The sequence below is a fragment of the Carcharodon carcharias genome, chromosome 3 (genome assembly GCF_017639515.1).
Source record: "Carcharodon carcharias isolate sCarCar2 chromosome 3, sCarCar2.pri, whole genome shotgun sequence".
Lineage (NCBI taxonomy): Eukaryota > Metazoa > Chordata > Chondrichthyes > Lamniformes > Lamnidae > Carcharodon > Carcharodon carcharias.
In genome coordinates this window covers 77,906,495-77,934,069 of record NC_054469.1, presented here as the reverse complement: position 1 = coordinate 77,934,069, position 27,575 = coordinate 77,906,495, and the positions used below count along the sequence as shown (strand labels likewise).

General features: G+C 39.4%; 1 protein-coding gene across 7 annotated transcripts in view; it reads left to right on the top strand.

Moving 5' to 3' along the window:
- rab5aa (RAB5A, member RAS oncogene family, a) overlaps positions 1–26,064 on the top strand; it is a 41,475-nt gene extending 15,411 nt beyond the window's left edge. For all 7 annotated transcript variants that reach the window (XM_041183112.1, XM_041183115.1, XM_041183113.1 and 4 more), the window contains 5 exons: positions 110–340; positions 15,240–15,391; positions 20,467–20,589; positions 22,920–23,013; positions 24,626–26,064. In XM_041183112.1, the coding sequence (XP_041039046.1) occupies positions 175–340; positions 15,240–15,391; positions 20,467–20,589; positions 22,920–23,013; positions 24,626–24,741 (651 nt within the window). In that variant the 5' untranslated portion in view covers positions 110–174 and the 3' untranslated portion in view covers positions 24,742–26,064. The remainder of the gene's footprint in view (positions 1–109; positions 341–15,239; positions 15,392–20,466; positions 20,590–22,919; positions 23,014–24,625) is intronic.
- Positions 26,065–27,575: the final 1,511 nt, after the last annotated feature.

Genomic DNA, 27,575 nt, shown 5'->3' with positions numbered 1-27,575 from the left:
AGAAATGGAATGTTTTTAGAGGTTATTTACTCATCCCAATAAAACCCTAGCTGGATTATATAATTTTACGTTAATTACAATTGTTTCAACAAAAGTCTTTTTTTTTTAGCCTGAAACTGACAAGGAGACCGGAGCAAGTATTAATTTGAAGTGAATCTGGTGATTAATTAGGACATGGCAAATCGGGGAGGCACAGCGAGACCCAACGGACCAGCTGCTGCAAACAAAATCTGCCAGTTCAAGCTTGTTCTACTTGGAGAGTCTGCTGTTGGCAAATCTAGTTTAGTGCTTCGTTTTGTGAAGGGGCAGTTCCATGAATATCAAGAAAGTACTATTGGTGGTAAGTTTTACTTTACTGAGGATTTCCTTCAAGGCTTTAATGTAATTGTATTCAATAACTTTTTTACTGTATGAATATTTGTATTGTGCGCTCTACATCCATTTTTCCCTCCCCTTTCACAGATTAACATCTCCATGCTGTTTTCAGAAAGGAGGATGAGATTCAAAGTTTAGCGGTGGCTCATTTACTGCCCAGCCAAAGTTGAAAGGAAAATAATTTAATTTTCTCTTGAGAATGCTGCACAAAATAAGTGGCCTAAATGGCACATGATCAAACTTATTTTAACAAAAAAAAATGGTACTTTTTTTGCAGGGGAAAATTAATACTTTGTTTCTTTTGAACCACTAGCCTTGGTAAGATTTATTTTGGAGACCAAATAGTATTAACTTATCTACTTAAGGATTTTGATTAGGGATTTGTGAAGCAAAATTTAGTTGCATGGCACTCACTCTCAGCACTATAGGGTGCTGTTTTGGGCCTAAAATTGTTTCTGATGTACGCACTTTTTGTATGCTCTTTTCTGGGCCATCTTTTAGGGTAGGTCATTAGTATGGAATTGAGTGCCACAAGTGTATAGCATAGGCTGGTGTAACGCGGGTTTGACTATCAGTGCCATTTTGATGCATGCTCCAACTCATGCCCTCTTTGAACCTTGCACAACCAAACATGTGTTCAGCAGCAGGATGAGACTCTTACCGATACTATTTAAAGGGACCATTAACCACTTTCAGATCAGTTGCTAATTGACTCTTACTGACTTTTTTGAGTTAGTCGAGCTGTTTGGAGATTTGTACTGCTACTTAAAGTTAGAGTCTACAGGACATGATGCAGCACATTGGTGAGGGACTTGGTTAAGTCACTTATTTCCAGTCATGGATACTGTAGTTTCTATCCCCCTTGGCCATTCGATTGTGGTACTGTTGAACATAAACCCAATTCCTCATTCAACAGTCCCACACCTTACCTTTTCTCTGTTACTGGCCATAACGGCGTCCTCTTGCCACAATCCAGCACAAAACGAGCATTCCAAACCAACTTTATCAAACAAACTTAGCCAGCCTAAGTCACTAACAAAATTTGTCACAGAGACCAGGGAAGAGGTCGCTGGGTAGGAAGTTGTGTAAGAATTTACAATGAAGTAGTATTTTCTTTAGAGCTGTTTGATCAGATTATCAGGAACATGAAATCTGGCTATGTTCATTTACTATTTAGGTCATATTTTACACTATTGTTCAAGCTACTTAAACACTTCTATGACATTGCCAGCCTCTATCCTGTCTTCACCTCTACCATCAATATAATTCATACTTTTGTTACCTCAAACTAGACTATTTGTGACACAAACCTTATCAGTTTCCTGAGCTTCTCCCAAACATCTACTTAGAATCTCCAACTAGTCCTCAGCTCTGCCGCGTGTACATTTCACTCATCCATCATGGTAGCCTCACCAATCTCCATTGTCTCCTGTTGCACCAATTCAAAATTCCTTGTCTGCAGTTTTCTCTATGACCTTGCTCTGACCCAGCTCTGAAATCTGTTCCAGTTCTATGTCAGCCAGTAGCCTGGTCTTCTAATTTTTTTTGTTACCCCTCTGTAGGAGTTCTTATTTGGTGACCAAGCTATCAGCTGCCTTGCTCTAACTCTGAAGAGTTCCATAAACTTCACATGATCACAACCCTCAAATTTTTTTTCAAACATGCTTTTGGTCAATTCTACTACTGCTTGTTCTTATTTTCTTGCATATATTTTGAAATGATTCATATTGTTAAAGCCATTAGGCCTTTATCAAGCTCCACTCTTAGGGCTTGCTGTACTGTGACAAAACTACCCAATATTCTAAGAGCATCCTGGAGAGCAAAGATAACTCCAGAGTCCTTATCTCTCCTGCCAGAATCCTTGACTACCACCTCCCACATTTTGTCTGTACAGTGCACGGAAGTTGTAGATTTTTTTCATCTTTACAATGTGGTCATCTGCCTCTGCTGCATGGCCCCTAAACCAAACCCCTTGTGCTGTCTACTACTGCAGCCCTCAGTTGCTCACCCATCAACACCATGCCTTTTCCTAGCTCATCTCCACTGTTTCTTGACCCCATTACAATGAAACTCCTGACTATTCAACTTTCACTCTTGGCTCTTATGCTAGCTTATACTGGAGCTGGTTCCTTGTTCTCACCACTGCTCAAAATAAACACATTAATTCTTCTGTCCTTACTAACTACAGCTCCATCTTTTTTCCTGAAGCCTTTGCTCATCTCTCCCATAGCACTCTTTGATTCCTTTCAGTTAGGTTTCCTCCTCCTGCAGCATCGAACAGTCCTGACCAAAGTCACAGGTCACAATCATTATAGCACTAAAGGAGGCAAATAGTTTGATGGAGTCCATGCAGGGGCTCTGTAGAGCACTCTAGTCAGTCCTGTTCCCCTGTTCTATCCCCATAGCCCTGCAAGTTTATTTCCCGCAAGTGCCTTTCCAATCTTTTGGAAACCGCTGTCTCTGCTTCCACCGACCTTGTGGGCAGCAAGTTCCAGATCATGAAGCAAAAACAGAAAATGTTGGAAAAACTCAGGCCCAACAGCGTCTGTGGAGATAAAAACAGTTAACGTTTTGAGTCCATATGACTCTTCAGAGTCAGTTCCAGAGCATTACTACTCACAGTATCAGGGGAGAAAGTTCTTCCTGACATTCCCTGTATCTCTTGCCCAAAATCTTAAATTTGTGTCCCCTACTTGTTGTGCCATCAGCTAAAGGGAGCAACATTTTTGTTTGCCTTATCTAAACCTGACATTATCTTGTGTACTTCTCCCCTAAACCTCCTTTGCTCCAAGGAGAACAACCCCAGCTTCTCAACCTAACCCTGTAACTAAATTCCTTCATCTCTGGGACCATTCTGTTAAACCTCTGTACCCGCTCATGGGCCTTCACATCCTTCCTAAGCCAGAACATAATGCATTACTCTAATATTTGTGACCTAACCAGAGCTTTATAAAGGTTCAGCATAACTTACCCTCTTTTGCACTCAATGCCTCTATGAAGCGCAAGATCCCATGTGCATAGCTAGCTACTCTTTCAATATGCCCTGCCCCCTTCAAAGATCTATGTACATGAACCCCTAGTTCCCTCTGTGATGCTGGCTCCCCTTAAGTAACTTGAACCTCTGAGTGCCTATTAATTTTTGTACCAACAATAAGGGAAAAAAAAACTTTACCCACCATTAATGTTAAACTGACAAAGCCCATGGTTACCAGGAACATCTTTACACCTTATTTGAACAAGGGTTTTATTTTTGCCACTTTCCAATCCTCTGGCACCTCCCATATCTCGAAGTTTGAAAGATTATGACAAGCTCTTCCACTATCTCTATGTCGTCCTCCCCTGCCCCACTCCAAGCTTAGCCAGCCTTTCTAGTGCATCGTCCCTATCTATATTCATCCCATCTAATATCTCTACCAGCTCCACTTCTTATATATTGTCAACATGCTCTTCCTTAGTGAGTACTTTGCAGCAGTATTCACTAAGTATTCTAGCCTTGCCCTATGCCCCCTAAGCATTTATCACCTTTGTCCCTATTAGACCCACCCCACCTCTTCCTACCTGCTTACTGTTTACATGCTGGTAGAAGATTTTTGGGTGACCTTTTTATTCTATTCCCATATTCTCTTTTTGCCAGTCTTATTTTCCTCTCCACTTCCCCTTTCATCTTATTGTACTTGTCAGGTGAATCCTTCAAGTGAAGTCAAGCATCCCATCTCTCATTAAGGAGCTCTGGCTTTAGTTCCTCTTTTTGGAGTCTACTTAGCCTGTACTTGAAATATCTCTTCCTTATAGATCATCCATTATTCCATTCTTTTTTGGTCAAACTGGTGGCATTTTACCCAGGCTGGATCCCATCTCATCCTGTTTAAGTTGACCCTCTCCCACTTTAAGTTTTTTTACTCTTCTTCATTACTAATCTACACCATTTGAGATAATCATGCTTATCTACATGCTCTACCAGAGACATTTGGTCCACTTCAGCCACCTCATTCTACAGCACAAGATCCAGCAATACCTCTTCCCTAGTTACACTGTGAAAATACTGGTCAAGGAAGTTCTGCTGAACGCATTTCATAAATACCTCCCTCTCTTTTCCCTTTACTCTTAACATCTGTTCCCCTATATCATCTCTTTACAATTCTTGCACATTTTTACCACAGATTTGCTCATTACCTCACTATTTGGACACCTATGGAAAATCCATAATGTGCAACTGTACCCTTTTTGCTTCTTAGCTCTAACCAAATGGATTCTGTCGTTGCCCCCTCAAGACATTCTTTTTCCAACACTCTCTTCCCTAATCAGTACTGCCACTGCATCGCCCTTATCTTTCTGAACACTTTGTATCCGTGAATTTTAAATGCCCTGTCCTCACCACAGTTTCGTTATTGCTACTATATCATATTCCCATGCAACTGTTTGTGCTCATAGCTCACTAACCTTATTCACCATATATTGCGTATTTACATAACATGCATTCTAAATCTAGCTATATATTCCTCATGGTCCTTTTGATCTCTTATCTAATATGGTATTGTTTCCTTCTCTAGTACTATCCAACATTCTCACTCTTATTCCTCTTATTTTTTTCACTACGAATGCTGGTACCCATTGCCCTATTAATTTATTTTAAACCCTCCCGAACTGTATAAGTGAATCTCCCCTTCGATCACATTGATCTTGGTACTGTTGAGGTGCAACCCATCCATTTTCAATAGGTACCTCCTGCCTCAACTGGTCCCAATGCCACAAGAGCTCTGTCCTACACCATGTCTCAAGCCACTCATTGATCCTCCCTATTTTCCTATTTCTACTCTCACTGGCACATAATATCTGGATTAATTCCAGTGCTATCACCTTTAAAATCCTACTTTTTAAACTTCCCTAACTCCTGAAGATGACAGTAGGATTTCCAATACCTCCCCCCTTGGTTATTGGTACTGATATGTACCACAACTCTGACTAATTTCCTTCTGCTTGTAGAATTTCTGCATCCTCTTCTCCTGGGACCATGGTGGCAGCGCACCATGCGGGACTTAGTTACAGAAACATCTGTCTGCCTGTCCCCAACTATGGAATGTCCTACAATGACTGCGTGTGAGCTTCCTTCTGTACAGTCCCTTGCCTGTTGGTGCTATGGTCTGGGCTGCACTTCTTCAAGGTGACTTCACTCCCAACAGTCTCCAATGCTGAGTACAAGTTTGAGTGTGCCACACACTCTGAAGACTCCACCTCCTGCTTCTTCCTACTCAACTGGATGGTCACCCATCTTCTATCCTGAACTCAGCCACCCCACAAGCAGACAGTCTCCTGGACCATATGATCGAGGAAACTCTCAGCCCAGCTGATGCTCCGCAGTGGCTTCAGTTGTTCCTCAAGCTCAAACCCTGAGCTTGTGCTCAAGCAGCTAAAGACACTTCCTAAATGCTTGCTTTCCCAAACAAATGATGTGAAGTTCCCACATGGTACAGAAATTGCAAGCAACAGTTCTCGGTGGTCACCCATGACCCTAAAAATAAATTTTCCTCTTTTAGAATCTAGTTAGTGCCTTGTATAAGCTATTACTTGTCATACCTCTAGCCTTCCACTCGGGCCCTGGTGTCTCTCGTCCTCTTGGACCACTCATTATCTCTAAAATATGAGAACCACACCTCTTCCCTCACTGCATCAATTCTCCAAGTCTGGTCCCCTACAGAAGCAGTACTCATAGAACTGGACTTCATTCGTTAGCAAAACCTGCATTTATCCTTCTTAGAGCTCTGCAGTTAACAATGCAGTTGATGACATTGTCCTTTCTATCCTAATAGCCAGTTGAGCTCCAGTACCCCTGCGATGTTCTATGCCAATATAGATATGACAGAGTTCTACACTACCTGTTGAATATCCAATGAGATCCAGAAATAACATTAAAATCTAGATAGATTGACAATTCACACTTTTGGTATAAGTTGTGAATTGTTTTGGGATATCATGGTGTGAAAGGCAATATATAAAAGCAAATTTATCTGCGTTTTGTTTGCCTTTTCTCTTTCCAGTATGTGCATGGCAATTGCATAAAAGTTCTAAGCTATCAAACATAGGCTAGGAACTTCTGACAACAACAGCAACAAATGTTGAGATGTTTGCTGCTGTTGCTCATCGGAATGTTGATGCGCCGACCTACACAAATATATGGTAAAGCTGGGTTGTTCATGTATGTGATGGCTGACAGTGATTAACAGTGGGAGCTCGGTTGGAAAGGCATAAATTTTTTACAATTTAAACCTGAACAATTAACCCCAATGCAGTACCTCCAGCCCCCACTCCACCCCTGCCCATAAACTCCCTAATAGATCACCAATTTTACAATTGCTGTCAATTTACTTTCTTTCCTCATTGGACTTTTTCCAAAGTACCAACTTTGGGACATGGTATCCAAAACTCAGATACTCTTATGACCTGGCTAGTGCATTGTAAAATTTCAATGTAATGTAGACTTGGTATTGCTGTAAAAATCTTGAGATGTCATCAACTTTGTTCGTTTAAAAAAAAAAAGTGCATATTGGTGCCACACATGTGCTAGGCCATGACCGCCTCCAACAAGAGAGAGTCTAACCATCTCCCTGTCACATTCAACGGCATTACCATCACTGAGTCCCTCACTGTCGACATCCTGGGAGCTACCATTGACCAGAAACTTAACTGAACCAGCCATATAAATGTTGTGGCTACTAGAGCAGATCGGAGGGTGGGAAATTTACGGTAGTGGCTTGCCTCCTGACTCCCCAAAGCCTGTCCACTGTCTACCAGGCACAAGTCAGGAGTATGACCAAATATTCTCCACTTGCCTGGATGAATGCAGTTACAACAACACTCTAAGCTTGACCCCATCCAGGACCAAACAGCCCACTTGACTGGCACCTTTTCCACCCACCTTCAACATTCACTCCTTCCACCACTGCTGCTCAGTGGCAGCAGTGTGTATCATAAGGTTCCTTCGACAGCACCTTCTAAACCCGTGATGTTCACCCCCTAGAAGGACCAAATGTGGCATGGGAAGTCTACACTCTGCAAGTTCCCCTCCAAGCCACCCTATTCTATCATATAGCTATAATGCTGTTTCTTCACTGTCACTGGATCAAAAACTTGGGACTCAATTTCTGCCACACTGCAATGCCCTGCTGTAGTTCAAGAAGGCCGCACACCACCACCTCCTGAAGGACAACTGGGGGTGAGCAATAAATGCTGGCTTTGGCAGTGACATTTGCGTCCCATGAAAGAGTAAAACAAAATAGGTACAGTAAATTCTCTCAAAGTTGTAGTTGCATTTCTGATAGAAACAACTTTTAAGTTAATCAGATGTTCCCATTACAACCAATGTAAAGTCTCTAGTTATGTTCTGTAGGACCTTACTATAACATACCCTGTGAATTGAAATACTGTTAAATTCCTATGTTGGTAAATTAACTTTTAAATCTTGAAAGTAAGTAATATGCTAGCCTCCTGCTTGCTGCTGTCTCCTCGAACCTCCTTGCTACACATCCTGCTCCTTGACCTTCATAGTCACTGCAAACACTTCCTCTCACTGCTGATATTCCAGTTTGCAGCCTCTGCCTCTCTCTGACCCTCCCTCCTCACTGTTAACCCTTCCTCTTGCTGAAATTCCTGCTCCTCGGCTCTCACACTCACCGATTCTCTCTCCTAAAGCCCCTCTGGAGGTTAATAGCAGGATTGAGGAAGAGCGGGCCTCGACTTGCAGGAGGTAAGCTATGAGCTGTCAAGGAGGTAAGAGGGTCGGTCAGGGCATGGCAGAGACCGCTCCAAAATGCCAATAGGGTCATGTTTCCATACGTCAGACCTTGTGAAACAACTCTAAAATGAAACTCTACACTAATGTGCCTCATTAATGGACTAAGGTTAAAGCGGAACAACTTAAAAATGGAGAGTTCATATTTGAAGTAATGTATCTGCTGTAATCTAGGTTTTGCACTAATTCATTTCTGTTTAGCATGTTCCCGTCTCTCTTGGAGTTTGTATACTTTTTCAAAAGAATGTCTGTACTGAGTGAACAAACTGAATTAATGTATCCAATTAAAATATGTCAATATAAGCTTGATATGTTTTCTGCATCCTGCCAGTGAGCAAAATCATGAGGTGCACTTTTTATCCCCCTCAGTACTGCTCTGCTGCTACCTTAATCTCACCCAGGCCTTGTGTGCCCAACAGCACCTTGTTCATTCTTACTGATAGCAACATGTTTCAAGGCCACCCTGACTTGTCTGTTTCTAAACATTGGGCCTTTCTGACTTTTCTTGCATTAAGCCCCAGGCCCACTCTTGTCAGATGCACATGCATCTGTGAATGGAGTGCTGATACTGGTTTTAGGATGGGAATATAGTGGGCTGCAGATTCATCTGAACATAGGAAATAGGAGCAAAAGTAGGCCATTTGGCCCCTCGCGCCTGCTCTGGCGTTTAATAAGATTATAGATAATCTATTTGTTTCAAATTCCACATTCCCATTTAGCCAACGATAACCTTTGACTCCCTTGCCTAACAAGAATCTATTGAACTCTGTCTTAAATATTCAATGACACCACTTTCAGCACCATCTGAGGCAGTGTTCCAAGTCGCACAACCCTTGGAGAAAAAAAAATCTTCTGATCTCTGTCCTAAAAGGGTGACCCCTAATTTTATAACAGTGCCCCTAGTTCTGGACTCACCCACAAGAAGAAACCCCCTTTCCATGCCCAATGAAGTCACTCTTCTAAACTCCGGTGGAAACGAGCCCATCCTGTCCAACCTATTCTCATAAGACAACCCGCACATTTCAGGTATCAATCTAGTAAACCTTCTCAGAACCACTTCCAACACATTTACATCCATCCTTAAATAAGGAGATAAAACTCCACACAGAATTCAAGATGTGATCTTGAAATGATACCTTACAGCTGAGAGCAGAGCAAAGAAATGGTCTGATAGTCAAGGGCAAACATCTTGTACTACCATGACCTGGATTGCTCAGCTCCCTAATGCTCAAGAATTTTAGATTTCCCTTAACTTCTCAGCCATCATCCAATACTACCAGGCCCCCCACTTCCTTTTCACCCAGAATTGCTCCTACACTCCCCATATCTAACTCCAGTTTGCCACATGAAGCTTTTCATCATCTCATGAATCTAAGATTTTTTTTTTTGAGAGTAAGGAATTAAATACAAAGGTAAAGAAATTTATCTCTACAACAGTTAAAATCCAGTGCAACATAAAAATAGATTTGATTTGTTTAGTTGCCATAAATTAGTGACCCAATAATATATTGATATATGGCATAACATCTTCATTGCCTTTTTTGAATTATTTTCCTCCACTTCCCTCTCTCTCTCTCTCTGCGTTCGTGTGTGTGTGTGTCTCTATCTAACACTCAGGATCTAACCCTTCCCGCTCACGAGCAATATGACCTCACGTTCGGTTTAAAAGTTAAAACAAACTTAAAATGCTCGGAGCTTCTGAACTAGAACGTGACACATTCAATCTGCAAAGTTCCCTGACCAAACTTTTGTTTCCAGCTATAATTCGTTCACCAGTGCTCAATTTGGGTTCCGCCAAAACCACCACCTGCTCCTGATTGCATTACAACATGGACGTTGAGGTGAGATTGACTGCTCTTGATATCAAGGCAGCATTTGTCCAAGTATGGCATCACGGAGCCCCAGCAAAATAGTCATTGCGAATCGGGGAGAAAATTCTCCACTGGAGTCATACCTAGCACAAAGGAAGATGTTAGTGGTTTTATTCATTTGTTCACAGGATGTGAACGTTGCTGGCTACGCCAGCATTTATTACCCATTCTTAATTGCCCTTTAAGGTGCTTGTTGGATGTCAGTCATCTCAGCCCTGAGACATCACTGTAGGAGTTCCTCAGGGTAGTGCCCTGGGCCCAACCATCTTCACTTGCATCATTACTGATTTTTCCCTCTATCATAAGGTCAGAAATAGGGGTGTTTGTTGATCAGTGTTTGTGACGACTCATACTGAAGCAGTCCATGTTCAGGTCCTGCTGCATTTGGCTAACATTCATGATGGGGTGTAAAAAGGCAAGGAACAATCATATGACCCAAGTGCCAGACCATGACCGTCTCCAACAAGAATCTAACCATTGCCCTTCACATTCAACATCCTGGGGTAACCACTGACCAGAAACTGGATTAGCCACAAATATTGTGATCAAGAGCTGGTTGGAGGCTGGGAATTGTGCAGTGAGTCGAAAGTTGAGGTGCTGTTACTTAAACTAGCTATGAGCTTCTTTGGAACACTAGCAGGCCAAGGACAGAAAAGTCAAAGTTGAAGCAAAGTGGAAAATTAAAATGGCAGGTGACTAGAAACGCAGGGTGGAGGACTGAACAGAGGTGTTCCGCAATGTGTTCACCCAGCCTGTGTGTGGTCTCCCCAGTGCAGAGGAGACCACATCATGAGCAGTGAATGTAGTATTACTAATTTAAAAGTATGAGTAAATCACTGTTTCACCTGAAAGGAGTATTTGGCACCTTGGACAATGGGAAGGGAAGGAGCTGAAATGGCAGGTATTGCAGTGTCTGCACTTGCTTGGAAATGTGTAGGGAAGGGTGTTGGGAGTAACTGAGCAGTGGACTAGGGTGTCGTAGAGGAAACTAACCCTGCCCTTCAGTGTCCCAAAGGGAGCTTTTGGTGAAGGCATTAAGTTGGATGTGGCGGAAATGGCAGAAGATGATCAGTTGAATACGGAGGCTGGAGAGCTGAAGGTGAGGACAAGGGGGAAATTATCATGGTTTGGGAAGGGAGGGGAAGCAATAAGAGCCAAATACCCCGCAAAAAGACAGGCACAGCTAGGGCCCATGGGAATATCCATTGCAATATTTTTCATTTTAAAGAAAGTGAGTAGAGTTGTAGAAGTTGTTCAATGTGAAAAGGAAGTTCAACCAGGCAGAGGAATGTGGTGGTGGATAGGAATCGGTTGGGCCTCCATTCAATGAAGTGGAGAGCTTTGACAATCTTGATTGAAGATGAAGGTATAGAAGAATTAGACATCCATGGTTTAAAAAAAGGACAGTTAGGGCCAGGAAATTGGAACCATTTAAAGTGATGGAGGACATAGAAGAGTCATGCATGTAGGTGGGAAGAGACTAGATATAGTCGAGATGGGAAGAAATCAGTTAATTGGGACAAAAACAGGCTGAACAATGGGTTTACCTGTTTGTGAATTTCGGGAAGCTGGTAGAAATGGGCTGTTTGGATTTGGGAACTGAGGTTGGAGGCTGTGATGGGTAGATTTCCAAAGGCACTGAGGTCAGTGACAGTCCTGGAAACAGTGGCATAAGGCACTCTGGAACTTTTCCCTGTAACTTTGGTCTCTATCTGGGATTTGAAGAAAAGGTAATAAATGAAATTAATTAGGAGCATACAACCAAAGATACTAGTCATGATGTTAAATGATGAGATAAGTGCATTTCAATTTTTTTTTTAAAAAAGGGGGGTGTATTGAATAAACTAAAACTGGGGATCAGGCTCCTGGTTCGGATGAATTGAATCAACATATTTTAAAACTATCTAGGGAAGAGATGGTAGAGGCATCACCATGCATCTAATAATTATTAGAAAAATATGTAGTGCTGGAGAACTGGTGGATTGCTAATGTATTCCTATATTGAAGTGAGGGTGGAACATGTCCGGTGAATTGTAGACCAGTGAACTTAACATCAGTGATGGGAAAAATAATGGAGCCCCTACTAAAGGAGAGAATAGAAGAACATCTCAACAAAAAATATAATAATGAATAGTCAGCATGGATTTCAAAAAGAAAAATCTTGCATGACCAACCTTATTGAATTTTTTGAAGGAGTAAGAAAGAAAGTGGACATTGGTAAAATAGTAGATGTAATCTATCTGGATTTTCAAAAGGTCTTTGATAAGTTGTCCCTCAATAGACTAATGAAAAAGGTCAGAGAATGGGGAGTCTGGGAGAAGTGGCAGAATAGATTGCCAGCTGGCTTCAAGGTAACGGAGTGTGGAAGTAAAAGGCCAATTTTCAGTGATAGCAGGAAGTAGTTTTCCACAAGGACTACTGATGTTCACAATTACTGTTAACAATTTGATATTTGATATCAAAAGCAATTTCTAAACTTGAAGATGACATCAGTTTGGTGGGTGGGGATAGCCAATACTGATGAGGTTTGCAAAACAAAAGTACAGGTGGATATTAAACTTGCAGAATGGAGAAATAATTGGCAAATGAAGTTCAACACGGATAAATTTGAGCTAGTACCGTATTGGTTGGGAATGTGCCAGTCCGGGTGAGGTAGAGGAACAAAGTGATCTCCAAGAGCAAATACGCCAATTTGTGGAAGTGCCCCACAGGTTAGCAAACCAAATGCTACCTTTTATTTTTAGAAATATAGAATTGAAAAGTAGGGAGGTTATGTTAAACCTGTAATGCTGAAAAGAGACCTGTTGCTGAAGCTTGTCATCTTGCACTCATCAGGACAAATTTCATACAACCACAATTTATACTGAGGGAGAAAAGGGGGCTGATTAATTGACTGAGGCATTACCATGAAGAAAGCACCTGAGAACATGTGCTCTCCACGGTCCCGGGTAATTTTTTTAAAGTGCAAGGCTCGAATATTTCCTTTTGCTTGTAGAGAAGTTGCCCTTGCTTATGAATGTACGTCCTTTCTAGCAAGTGATTACCTTGACTGATTATCTTAAATTGGTTGTTAGTGTAGCTATTAGTGCACTTAGGATTGTTCAGTAAGTCTCTCCAATCGTGGAATCAAATCTAATAGTAGACGTTTTATTTTGGGTCTTGCAAGTGCAGGCTGGTTTGGTACAGTCTGTACTGCTGTTGCAAACAACCAAAGGAACATGCTGTTTGATTCAATCTGCCAATCACTGGAACCTATTACAGCCTACTTATCTGGCATTATACTGGCACTGAAATTCATACACGAATTATGGCAGGCAGAATGTCTGTATCGAACTTTGGTTAGACCATGCTTAGAGTACTGAAAAGTTCTGGTTGCTATATTAGGAAAAGGATATAGAGTCACTGTATGGGTATATGTATCAGGAAAAGATTGAATAGCTGGGTCTTGTCTATTGAAAGCAAGGCCAAGGGGTGACCTACTAGAGGTCTTTAAAATTGTGAAAGGCTTTGAAAGTGTGCGTACAGAGAATATGTTTCCTTTTGTGGGGAAGAGCATAACTAGAGACCATCAATATGAGAGTCACCAAGAAATCCAGTAGGTAATTCAGAAGAAACGTATTTATCCAGACTAGTGAAAATGTGAAACATGCTACTGCAGGAAGTGGTTGAAGCTAAAAGGGAAAACTGGACGAGCATCTGAGGGAGAAGAGATTAGATAGTTGTGATTTAGATGAGGAAAGATGGGAGGAGGATTGAGTGGAGCATAAACACAGGTATAGACTGGACCAAATGGCCTGTTTCTGTTGCATCTATCCTATGTAAGCTCACAGGTTCTATGCAAATAGTGATATAATTGTGGAACATGACCTTAAAATTCCATAAATTTTCTAGTGTTGAAAATAAATCAACAAATGGCAGGTATAGTTATAATTAAAACAATCAATATTAATAACACAATGTATGTTGAATAAAAGTTTTTCCTTTGACACACTGTTAGCAACGCTATGAGATTTGCGCCATTTTTTTAAGTCCTTATTTTAGCCTGAAGACTTGAGCTGAGTCTGAACAGTTGGATAGCATTTCTGCTGTGACCCCCCAGTAGAATATTTCATTTAAATCTTTAGCAATGATAAATAAGATTCTGTTAATAATCTTTCCTTGTAAAGTTTGCAGTAATAATTAATTGGAGTGATTGTTTTCTGCAAATGCCACCAAAGAGGAGAAAGCAATTAAACACATTTTGTATATCCAATTAATGTTTTACACTAACTATTTTGAGTCCTTAGTTTTTAGTTTCAGTATTATCTGGTTTTATTTTCTTTTGTATGTTTTGGGGGGGATGGTGAACATTCAATAAACAAAATAGTATTCTTGGACTAATTAATAAGCAGCGGTCACCTGTGGAGAGCATGGCCTTGTTCGGAAATTCCTGCAACAGGTAGAGATCATGAGCCTAAAGCAAACTAAGGGTACTTAAATTCTGTGACTACCGCAAAAGATTTGTGGCATCTGGTTGTTTGAGCATGCATTTTATAACCCTGATTTGAATATTTTTAATGATCAGAATTGTATATGTGATCCTGAGGGTGGGGAGGGGTATCAGTGAAATTTTAATAAGCTGTACAAGTAGAAAATCAAATTATGTATTTGGATCCATTTTTTATGTCTCATGCTGGAAAATTCTATACTGAACGTTTATCATGGTGTATGCAACACAAAGGCAAACAAAATGTGCCTGATTAAAACTTTGACCCTGCCAAGCAATACTTCTAAGATTAGTGCTGAAGCTTTGGAGCTTCAATTGCAGTCTGTTAATTTGAGATCTGAGAAGCTGTTTTCAAAGTAACTACTTGCTATTTTGATTTCTATTTCCCTGAATCAGTTTTGTTTGGTATTCACAAAAAAATGGCAGTTATGACTACAGATTACAAGGGCAAAGAGTTGAAGTGCTCCAAGCTGGTTAATTCCAATTGGGTCCTCAATTAATACAAATGCTATTTATAACTAATTTCTTAATGACAGTCTGGTACACTATCCCAGATTTTTAATGCATTATTGTAAATAAATGTGTAAATAAACACTGTTCAGTGACGTATAGAAGCTTTTGTGCTTTGTTGACAAATTGTTTCTGTAGTGTCCACTTCAAAAATATTTATATTTCTAAGTGCATCAATGCTGTAACATGCTAATGCATTTTTTTGTTTCAGCTGCTTTCCTAACTCAGACTGTATGCCTGGATGACACAACCGTGAAATTTGAAATATGGGACACAGCAGGGCAGGAAAGATATCATAGTTTGGCCCCAATGTACTATCGAGGAGCCCAGGCTGCCATAGTAGTATACGACATTACAAACGATGTAAGTGGAGTTATATAACTGCCTTCTTAATTTTGGTGGAAGTGTTTCCGAGATTTAAATTGACTGAAAATGTTTGTTTCCAGTAAATGTACAAAATTCAAACTTGTTCATTTCACTGGAAACACCAGCTCATATAGTGCATTTTGTGACCATCATATACAGCTTTCTGATGGTTGTAAGAATGGTGCTAAAATGTCAAGATCCTGTGTGTGATGTGGGAAGCACCAAATGTGAGGAAAAGGTATAGCTGAGTTGTCTGCTGGTATTATCAATTTGAAACAAAAAGCTACAGAAATTTTTAATTGGTAAAACTACTCTAAACGAATGGGTCAGGTGTGCTGTGGTGTCCGTAGGATAGCAGGAAGTAAACAGTGAAGCTGATGGATTGAAGTTTTCAGCTCAGACGTGGGTAGGGTAATTTCAGTGCTTTGAGAATTTGATGAAAAACACATTACTTAGATGCAGGAATAAAAATGACAAGCTTGATAGTTATTATGTGAAAGTGAGGGTTTCTCCCAAAATAGTGCCTATTAAAGACTTGCAAATGAACTATTTAATTTATTTTCTAGATATCCCTTTGCTCTTTTCTTAGAGGAAGTAGAGTATAGGTTTTTGTCCATTGTATTTTCCATGTTATTCTTTCATGGGATGAGGGCATTGCAGGCCAGCATTTGTTGCCCATCCCTAATTGCCCTTGGTTTAACTAGTCCACTTCAGAGGGCAGTCAAGAGTCTACCACATTGTAGTTGGTCTGGAGGCATGTAGGCCAGACCAGGTAAAGACAGCAGAATTTCTTCCCGAAAGGACATTAGTGAACCAGCTGGGATTTTTTTTTCATATGACAATGGGTGATAGTTTCATGGTACCATTACTGAGACTAGCTTTTCACTTCTAGATTTAATTAATTGAATTTAAATTCCACCAGCTGCCAGAGCTTTAGCCTGGGCCTTTGGATTACTAGTCCAATGACATTACTATGTCACCACCTCCCTATATAGTACTCGGGTTTTTTGTTGAAAGATTGATTTTTTTTTTAAATAAAAACAATATTGACCGCATTGAGGCTGCCTAGTTGGGTCACCCTCACTGCTAGAGTGTCCTTTTGACATTTTTGATGAGGTGGATCCTCTAAGCTTCAAAACAATGAGCTGGACCCCAGCACACACACCCCCCCCCCCCCTCCAAATCTTTGTACCAATCACGTGTCTGTCTTGGATTGGCCACAGATGCACATTTCTTGGCATGGTTTTTGTTCTAAATCCTATGGCTTGGAAGATTTGAGTAAAAGAGAGACGGCTACAATAAAACTTGCATTTCCTTAGAACTGTCAAAAATAATTAAGTGGACCGTTATTTATAGAAGGAATACTTCAAGCAGACTATGTCCACTTTCCCTGACCTTTCTTCCTCTACTTCTATTTTTCTCAAGATTACAGTTCATTTTGTTAGACTCTGCATTTACTCCATTTTTGTTTTCAATCACTAATCTATTCAAAATTGTGTTGAAAGAATTAATATTTGAATGATTTATTAACTTCTGCAGAGGTAACTGAATATTGTTGCATTAAAGACAAGTAGGGAAAGTTGGCAACAGAACTTAAATTGCTAAACTGCTAAATTGAACAGAAACCTAATGGTACATCTGAATAAATCATTCTATGACAATGTATAGATGTGAGGAGTATCATCCTCTACATTCCACAATTTCATTAGACTTGAGATAGATGCCGATATTTATTTTGAATCTTGAGTTATTGGGAATCAACTGGCAATTGTACTGTTCGTCTAATTTGGTATTTTTGAGGATTTGCATTAGAAATGTTTGTTATACTATCTAACTTTACATTTCTGGAAATGTTGCAGGTATAAGTGTGCATTCACAAATTCTAGGCAAGTCTTTTGCATGTCCGAATGTTGATTTGGGATTGTTGGAACCATTTTGTTTTGTCAGAAGTTCCTTTTTAAGCTTCTCATTCCAATTGCCTTGGGTTTAAAGAGTGTATAGCCTTTGTAGGTAATATCTTGCAAGTTTTCTGCACTGTGTCTATGATATGTAAGTTGCAGGATAATTGTTGCCATCTTCTTTGATCTGTCCAAAAATTTAAAGTCAAATAGTTACACCACCACCCCCCCCCCCCCCCCCCCCCCCCCCCCACCCCCCCATCTATCTGGAAGTTGATTTTGTATATTTGTCACTTTAGGATGAATTTCCCGAAGTCCTATATTTTTTTTTCCTTTCAAAATTGTGATCCCTTGTTCTGTTTGTAACTTAATTCAAAGTAATTGTGTTACATTTGGTATACCATTTGTCATCTTATACACCTCAACAAGATTATCTTTCAAGGTTGGAAAATCCGTACTTCGGCGTCTTCGTATAACTCTGATCTCTTAGTACTAAGGGTCACTGTCATGGCTCTTGTTTTATTGCATCAGCTTTTTGGGGTCTGCCCTGAACTATAAGTAGTACCAAAGGTGTGCTTCAGCCAGATCTGACTCTTTTGATTTTCTGACTTTTATTCTACTGTCAAATTCTTAATCACACCAACACATTGTTGATTTTGTTTAATCACTGATCTACAGTATTTCATATGTTTGAACTCCAAGTGTCACAAGCCTCTTGGATCTCTGTTCCACTCTTCTATTTCATCACAATCCATGGAGCACATACAATGTACATTTTCCCTCTTATGTACATCTTGGTTTTTATAAATAAAAGTATTGAGTACAAAGCAGGGAAATTATGCTGAACCTTTATAATGTTCTAGTTAGACCACCACCAGCAATTCTGGTCACTGCACTTCAGGAAGGATTTCAGGGTTATTGAGAGGGTGCAGAGGAGATTTATAAGAATGGTTCCAGGTATGATGGATTTTCGCTATAAAATTAGATTGGAGAAGCATGGGTTGTTCTCCTTGGAGCATAGGAGATTGAGGGAAGATTTATTACAGGTGTACAAGATTCTAACAAGTTTAAATTTTACAGGGACTAAGGGTCACACATTTAAGGTTGTGATTAAGGGATGCAGAGGGATGTTAGGAAGAACTTTTGTACACAGCGAGAGATAATGACCTGGACCTTGGTGTCTACGTTGGTGGTGGAAGCAGTGGCTATTAATAATTTTGAAAGGAAATTAGATGGACACTTTACGGAAATTAAATTTGTAGGGTTTCAGGGATAGAATGGTGGAATGGCATTGACTGGATTCCTCTACAGAGAGCCAGCATAGGCCAATTGGCATCTATCTGTGTCATAATGACGCCAATGTACTTTACACTTGCATTAAAATTCATCTGCCATTGTTCTGTTAGTTAACTTTTTTCTGTAATTGAGAACCTGCTTCAAATCAACTGCCAAAACCTAGTTTGGTATCATCTTCATTTTTGATTAATTTGCAGTGAGTTTCTTAATCTGGAGCTGAACTAAATTAGAAGTGGTAGTGGACCCAATACTAGCACAGTCCCACCATCTGAACATAGTGCCCATTGCTTTCTCTCCTTGTGCAAATTAATATGAAATTAACTCAACTTACCCTGATTCCCCAATTAGTTTAACTTTTTGTGTACAACTTTTAGATTAATTTTGGAATTCTAGGTAAACAATATTGTAGAGCTTTCCACAGTCCATTTGGGATGTCAATTTTTTTCAAAATATAAGTTCTGGATTTATCAGACAAAATTTTCCCCTTTTGAATTTCTGCTATTTAAGATTATCTGACAGTTTAGTAAAGCTTACTCCTGTTAATTGATTCCATTATTTTACACAGTGAATTAAGATTAATTAAAACTAATGAGCCTATAGTTGTCTGTTTTGTTTCACAATGATTTTTGTGATTACGCTCAATATTGGCCTATTTTCTAATCACCGTATCTCTGTATTCTGGGATAAAGATCATCTATCTGCAGAGATTCTTGTTTTGAGCTCTTTGTCTAAGATTTCATCTCGTTTAGATAAGGTGAGAGCATTAGCCTAATCTCTCTTCTGAGAGAATAAGTAAATTGGATCACTTTGCCTCATTGTCTCTGAAGGTTTAAGTTGAATTTGAAAGTTTGAGATTTGTAGCTACTGTTAATTCTCAAAGGCAACACTTTATAAAAAGAAAAAATGTTTGAGTCGGGTACCATCTGAATTAATATTTTTCCAGGGCATGGAATGTCTAAAGTTTCAAATGCAGTCTGAATATCAGTACTGTTATTTGGATTAGCCTCTTGGCCACCTATGCCTATGGAAATATAATGCAGTCTGTGTTTATGTCCAAAATTGATGATCCTTATGGTATGATTACAGAATCCTCAGTCAAATAACAGATTATTTGATATATTTTAAGCAGAACAGTGTCTGTTAAGATTTCTTTTGTGTTTTTGAAGTTGGATTGGACCAATCTGAAATATAGCAACTGGCACAATTTCCTTCTATGTACAATTTAGTGATTGTCATTGCTACCTCCTTTTTACAGATGGATTGTCTCAACATCTAGAAAATTTTCCATTACAACCCAAAATTGCAAATTATGTTGGAGCACTCTACCAAACCTTGCTTTTTTAGTAGTACTTAATTGGTAAAACCTCAGATTAAACTAATTAAAATAGACTTAACTGGCTGTTACAACCTTCTGCTCCTTTTGTAAATAAATTCCTTTATCAAGCACTGAATCACAAAAGGTTCCTAGAAAAAGTAGTCTTTCACCTGTCATTTGGCTTCATGGTAGGATTAATTGTGTATTCTTAAATTTATATCTGATAACCTAAAGCACAGGTGATTTTAAACTGCTGTAGATGATCAGACAAACTTTACGTTGTAATTTCTGCGTTGGTATTTGGAGCTTTGTGAGCCATACTCTGAGTTACCTGGCAGCCATATAACTGTCGAGCAGAGTTAAAGCATGGCACTCATTTTCTGAGATGACTCATGTCGAATAACCCTCTTGATATTACCAAACAAGTGCTTGGATATTTTTCTAATAATGCTTTGCAGCACGTTAGTCCCCAAGGCAGGTGTTTGATAGCAGTCCACCCATTGTTTGGCATATTTGTAAAAGTGCTTTTATGTTCACTATTTCCCTTGTCAATTCCTTCACAGGACACTTTTGTACGGGCCAAGAATTGGGTTAAGGAGCTTCAGAGGCAAGCAAGTCCTAACATTGTAATAGCTTTAGCAGGAAACAAGGCTGATCTTGCTAACAAGAGAGCAGTGGAGTTCCAGGTTTGTAAAAGATGAGCAATCTCTGCATTTTCAAAACAGTTTGAGTTGACTTTGAATGTATGCACTAAATGTCCACTTGTGACTAACAGCTAATGATTTAATTAGTTATTTGAAATCTAAACTGGCAGCTGTTAACAATCTCCTCATAAAATACATCCCTCTCCATAGTACCTATTACAAGTTTGAGCCTGCCATTGATTCTTCTCTGGTTCAGTTGCTGCAGTTGTTCCTGTAAGTAGTCTGACCTTTTCACCTTTATGGAAGTTGATTCTCACTGCTCAATATCTACTTGTATGACCTGAACCAAATATTTCTCTTATGTACTATATCTCTCTGAAGGCAAGCCAAGCAAACGTTTGGGAAGTGAGGCTTGATAATGAATTATTAAGGTGCTTTATTTCAAACATATGAAAAATACAGACACCAGCTGGTCTTTTTGTCTTAATGAGACATCTTGCACTGGGCAACAAGGTGTCTAATACTCCCCAACTATCAGCCACATAATCTCCTGGGAAAAAGGATTCTTGGAAATTCCTCTCTGCTTTTGGGAGTCAATCAAATATTTGAGATGATTGGCCTCCAACAACTACAACAGTCTTCCTAATAGCCAAGTGGTTATAGTACTGGGTTTGTAACCCCAAGGTCAAGAGTTCAAATCTCACAATGGCAAACTATGAAACAATGTAACTTTATCTGAAACAATGGAAACGGGTTTGTAACTCTTTCGAGTACAAACCCTATTCCATCTGTTCCAGATGAAGTTACATTGTTTCATAGTTTACCATTGTGAGATTTGAACTCTTGATCTTGGGGTTACAAACCCAGTACCATAACCACTTGGAGTTACAACAGTCTTCCTTATGACTTTAACCACTGAAGAGTCGTCGCCCCCCCACCCCCAGCTTCTCATTAATTTCACTTTAACTTGGTGCCACACTCAAGTCGAAATCTGCTGCAATGTCTGTCACCCTTGCCTCATCTCTGGAATGCAACTTCTGATCCCATGTTTGGACCAAATCTGTAATGAGGTCTGGAGTTGAGCGATCTTTGCAAAAGTCAAACTAAATAACGAAGATCAGATTATCAGAGTAAGTACCACTTAATAGCACTGTTGTCAATTCCTTCTAGCGATTTGCTATTCATTGGGTATAGGTGCATGGGGCAAATTGGCTGGATTGGATTTGCCTTGTCTTTATGATTGAAAAATACTTAGACACTTTTCCTAATTGGTAAATGCTAATGTTGCCACTGTGGTCAGTTAATCCATTGGCATTCATTGTCCAAATGTGCACTTTGGAAAATTGTTTACTTCAAAATGAGATGCTGCATTGTAGGGAATGAGGATGAGGGTGAAAAAAAAAATAGAAACCCTGAGCTCAGAAATTTTAAATCAGACTTGTCCAACTTGCAGGCAGCTTGCCATGCCTCTCTATCCGGCCCACGGACCCCATGTTCAAAATATCGGTAAGCAAATTAGAAGATTCTTCAAAGAACCCCTCCAATCATAAGTCATTTCTTTCCTGCGTTTGATGTTGCTAAGATTTAGTGAGCCAGTCAGCAACAAATTTGGGAGAAGAGCAGTTTTTTTCAGCTTGAGGCCTGAAAATATGACGTGACTGCAGTGGTGAGTCTGCTGGGGAGGGAGCAAGGTTTTCAAGGTGCGGGGAAGAGTTGGCGTGGTTGCTGGGTGCAGGGGTTGCAGCTCACTCGCCCTCACCACATGAATACACTGGGTGAGGGTGAGTGAATAAGTGACTGAGTGTGAGCCAGAAAAACACAACTTGACCCCCTCACACCCAAATGGTTATCTATATTAATTGCACATTATTTTAAATTATCAATTTATTACTTTGACGTTGCTTAATTTTTGCTCAGCAAGTTGTTCCGTTTCATCATACCTCAACATTTTACTGAAATTCATGTTTAATGTTGCACCAAACCTTCTCTTTTTGAACTTTGCTCATCGTTCCCTTGAATGAGCAAAAAAATTGACATGTGGCCCCTCGTGTGAAAAGATTGGGCAAACCTTTAAATCAAAGCACTGATTAATAAATTAGTTTTATATATGATATATGTAAATGTACTGCTTGAGTATTAAATTTCTTTTTGACATTGCAAAATCTATTATGTATCCCTGATGTCCACAAGAATAGTATTTTCCAAAGTGTTTATCCCAGACCAGACCAGACAACACAAAGAAATATTTGTTCTGTGGCAGAAAAACTGGATGTATTCCAATTGTGCCTTTTTGTAAAGGATGAAATAGTTGCTGTAGTCCTGCAGAAAGGCTCCAAGAAAACTGCTTTCTAACTAATTGATCTGTTTAATAGGAAGCACAGTCCTATGCGGATGACAACAGCTTATTATTCATGGAGACATCTGCAAAGACCTCAATGAATGTGAATGAAATATTTTTGGCAATAGGTAAGCTTGATCACATTGAAAGGAATTGCAGCTTTGGTGCAATAAAATTTCGTCAGAAACTGAGTCTGCATATGAAATATTGAAATAAAAACTGCTTGTGTAAGTTTCTGGACAATGCAGTGCTTCAGAAATATAGAACCATGTCATTTAATTCATTTATTTCACTTTTATTTAACTTACTAACAATTAAGCCAAAAGCAAAATTCTGCAGATACTTAGGAGCGAAATAAAAGCAAAATGCTGGAAACTCAGGTCTGTAGAGAGAGAAGCAGAGTAAATCCTTCATGTCAATGATCTTTCTTCTGAACTGGAACATATTTGGATATGGAAAACTTTTAATAAATGCAGAGCCAGGATATAGGTGCAGGAAAAGAACAACAGGGAAAGCTCTCTTAAGAGAGTAAGAATAATTAAAATAACATGGGATAATGAAGCAAGGCAATAATGAGAAGTATAGAAACAAAAGATGCGTTCAGAGGAGGTGCAGATGGTTACAGCAGAATAGCAGCAAAGGGAATCATAGAAGCTTTTTAAGCAGGTTTTCTATGTCTGAAGAATGTGGTGGAAGAAAGCTAGGCAGATCCTAGGGGTGTGAAAAATCCTGCCAGTCATGTACCAATAAGGGATCCCCACCCCAAGTACCAGCCCACATTTCCTTTTCTTCCAATAGCTCTGGTGCCACTATTCTCCATTTCCAGTGCCTGCTACCTTAAGACAATCCAGGTCTAAAGTTGTTAAACTCAAATTCAGTTGGAAGTCGTAAGTGCTTTGTAGAAAGATGGGAGTAACAATTAATTCCTTACACTAAGCATTTACACATTCTAACTTATTTATTGTCTGAAACTAATGTTTCAACAAACAGCTTAATTTTATCTGGTTTGTCTTTTTTCCCTACTTCACTCTTTATCCATTATCTTCCCTCTCCCTTTCTGTCGAGGGTCTGTTGAAAAGGAAAATCTCAAGTGTTAAATATAAAAGCAGAAAATGCTGGACATGCTCAGTCAACGTCTGTAAGAGAAACTAAGTTAATATTTCAGGTTGATGACCTTTCATCAGAACTGGAAAAAGTTAGAGATGTAATGTGTTTTAAGTACAGGAAAGGGCTGTGATAGGCTGGAAGGCAGGAGAGATTTAAATAATGAGAGAAGATGGTGGAAGGCAAAGGCGATGATACTGGGGCAAGAAAGAAAAGATGGGTGTAGAAGACATGTAAATGTGAACATATTCAAAAATTAAAAGGCATAAAGGTTATGATCTGAAATTGTTGAACTGAGTCTGGAAAGCTGTAAAGTGTCTAATCAAAAAATGAGCTGCCCTTCCTCAAGCTTACATTGAGCTTCATTGGAACAGTGTAGCAGGCAGAGGACAGGTTAGGGAGGGAATTGGGTAGAGGATTAAAATGATGGGCTCTTCTAAGTTTCATACAGTTATTGCCCATCACAAGAATACTCTAAGTTTGGACCATTGACAGAGATTTGCAATTCAGTATTTCTGATGAGGTAGGAATGTGATGCAAAAACAAAGGTTCTTTTGAGCAGAAAAACTGAAACATAGGTTGGTATGGCCCAGGAAGTGAATTGTCAGACTTTAATCTGCAATCTTGTCCTTACAGCAAAGAAATTGCCTAAGAATGAGCCTCAGAATACAGGACCAAACAGTGGAAGAAGCAGAGGAGTAGATCTTCATGAACCCACCCAACAGACTAAGAGCCAGTGTTGTAGTAACTAGGCCTGTTTTTAATGCAATTCCATTTCCAAGTATCCACCTCACTACTGCTTTGTAATGGAAAAAACGGTGTTAACAGATGACCCTCAACAATTTCAGAATTTAGAAGGAAAGCATATAGTTACATTTCTAATACAAGATTTATGTCTTAAGAACTTTTAAAATGTAAAGTGTTCTTCTCTTCAGTTGGTAGATGCATGCATCGCTCAATACAAGCATAAATTTTGCCTTCTGTAGGGATGAACTAATGAAAAATTAATGAAACCTTAAAACCTGCTTAAATTGGTTCAATTGAAACTTGTACCATTGACTGTACCCAATTCTTAACTAAGAGGTGACTTTTTGGTTAATGCTTCTTAAGTGTTTATATTGGATGTACAGTATATTAAAGCCAATATAATCTAATTATTTATTGGAAATAACTTTAAAATGTCAAGTTTCCTTCACCAATCTGGTATGCAGATAGAATTATAATGGAATTGAACTCTATTTTGGCAGGTTGTGTAAAAGCTGTACCACTCCTTGCACTAATATTTTCTCATGTATATTCCCTCGATATCATTACTTTGCGATTTACTGAGATCAATTTCTTGTAAATAGGGTATTACGACTTGGTCTGCATTTACATAAACTTATCAGACTGCTCTGGTAGGAATGCCATATTGAAAAATCATTAAAATACAGAACTAATTGAAGTAGGTCACATGATTTGCTCTAGCAGGGTTATGAAAACTTTATAATTATGATATAAATATGACAGAGCACTCTACAAATGTATGTACTGTAAGTAATGACCATGTATTCTTTAAGTAATTTTTTTTCTGGCAAGTTCCCAAATGTGTACTTTTTGTTACAGGATGTTTTCTTTTTCCATTGTAATGCACAATTTTTTGTAGTTAAAGTTTGCAGTACTGTGGACATATCTTCTAAAAGGTGAATTATCTGATAAACCAATAGCACAACATGTAAAAAAAAAAAAAATTATGCTATTGCATTAAGATGAAGCATCTAACAAATAGAGCAAGGGTAATGGCTTTGCATTTAACAGTGGGCAAACTAATGAATTTTTAAAAATGCAATAATCAAGACAGTAGTCATAATCTGATGTAAACTCTTCCTCCTTTGGCTCAATCCATGTGAATGCAGTGTTTCAAAACTAAAATTAACTTTGGGTTTTTGTATTTATTCACCTGTTAGAAATTGGACGTCTCTAATCGATTTGTTAAAATATACATGTAAATAAATATATTCAAAATGTTGGTGTTAAATCATTTTGAGAAATTTATGAACTGGAATGTTAGAAATATATTAAATCTGTCAAACATCCATGACTCATTTTCAAATGTGATGTGACCTCTGACCTGAAAGCTAAAGTTAAGTCTGTATGCTATACAATTCCTGATGTAACTTTGAGATAACTTTAGCTTAAAATTTTGGTAAAAGATATTTAAATATTTTGAAATGGTTTGAAGAAAATTAACATACAAAGGGCACTGTTTTCAGTCATTCCTTGGATGCTGAGGAACTTGTCCACTTTTTAATTCATTCTGGTGAAATTAATTATTTATTTATTGATGTTGACATTGTCATGACCCATGCCCTGTGTCACTCCTCTTTCATATCTAAAAACCATGGCTCTGCTTGATAACTATTCTTCAGCAGTTTGGAGAAGTTTTTCAAAATTCCCAGTATTTGAGTTTAGAAGGGATCAGTAGTTTCCACCTGAAGGACATATCTGCCAGACTGAGTCTTAGCAGGTGGGGAGAGAACCAACAACAGGAAAAAACCTACTCGGCCTTGTCCTCACTAATCTCCCTATTGCAAATGCATTTGTCCATGACAGCATTAGTAGGAGTGAACACCAGAGGGATACCAGACATACTAAAACTTTAGGTGGCAACCTGGTGAATCTACAATACAGGGCTACATGCATGCCAAATGGCAGAAGCAGTATGCGATAACAGCAAAGTGATCCTATAACCAACAGATCAGATCAATGCTCTGCATTCCTGTTACATATAGTCGTGAATGGTGATGGATAATTAACTAACCAGAGGAGAGACTCCACAAAAAGCCCACCATTAATTATGGGGGAGTTCAGCACACCCATGCAAAAGACGAGGCCAAAACATTTACAATCATCTTTGGCCAGAAATGCAAAATGAATGATCCGCCTCGGCCTCCTGAGGTTCCAAGGTACCAGTTGTCAGTTCATTCAATTAATTAAGTGTGATACCAAGAAACAGCTGAGGGCACTGGATACAGCACTGACTGAAGACTTGTGCTACAAAACGAACCATGTCCCTAGCCAAACTTTCAGTACAGTCACAACTTTGCCATCTGCCTTTCAATGTGGGGAATTGTCTAGGCGTGTCCAATGCACAAAAAGCAGGGCAAATCCAGTCCGGTCAATTACTGTCCCATCAGCCTCCTCTTGATCATCAGCAAAGTGAGGGAAGGCATTGTTGATAGTGCTATCCAGCAGTACTTGCTGCTCAATATGAGTTCTGTCAGGGCCACTCGGCTCCTGACATTACAGCGTTGGTCCAAACAAGGACATGAGCCGAGTTCGAGGTGAGGTCAACAAGTGACTGTCTTTGACGTCAAGACAGCACCTGACAGAGTGTGGCATCAAGGAGCCCTAGCAAAATTGAAGTCATTGGGAATTGGGGGAAAACTCTCCAAGGGTTGGAGTCACACCTAACACAAATGAAGATAGTTGTGGTTGTTGGAAACCAATTGCCTCAGCCTGAGGTCGTTGCTGGAGTTCATCCACTTACCTGGATGAGTGCAGATCCAACAATACTTGAGATGCTTGACACCATCCAGGACAAAGC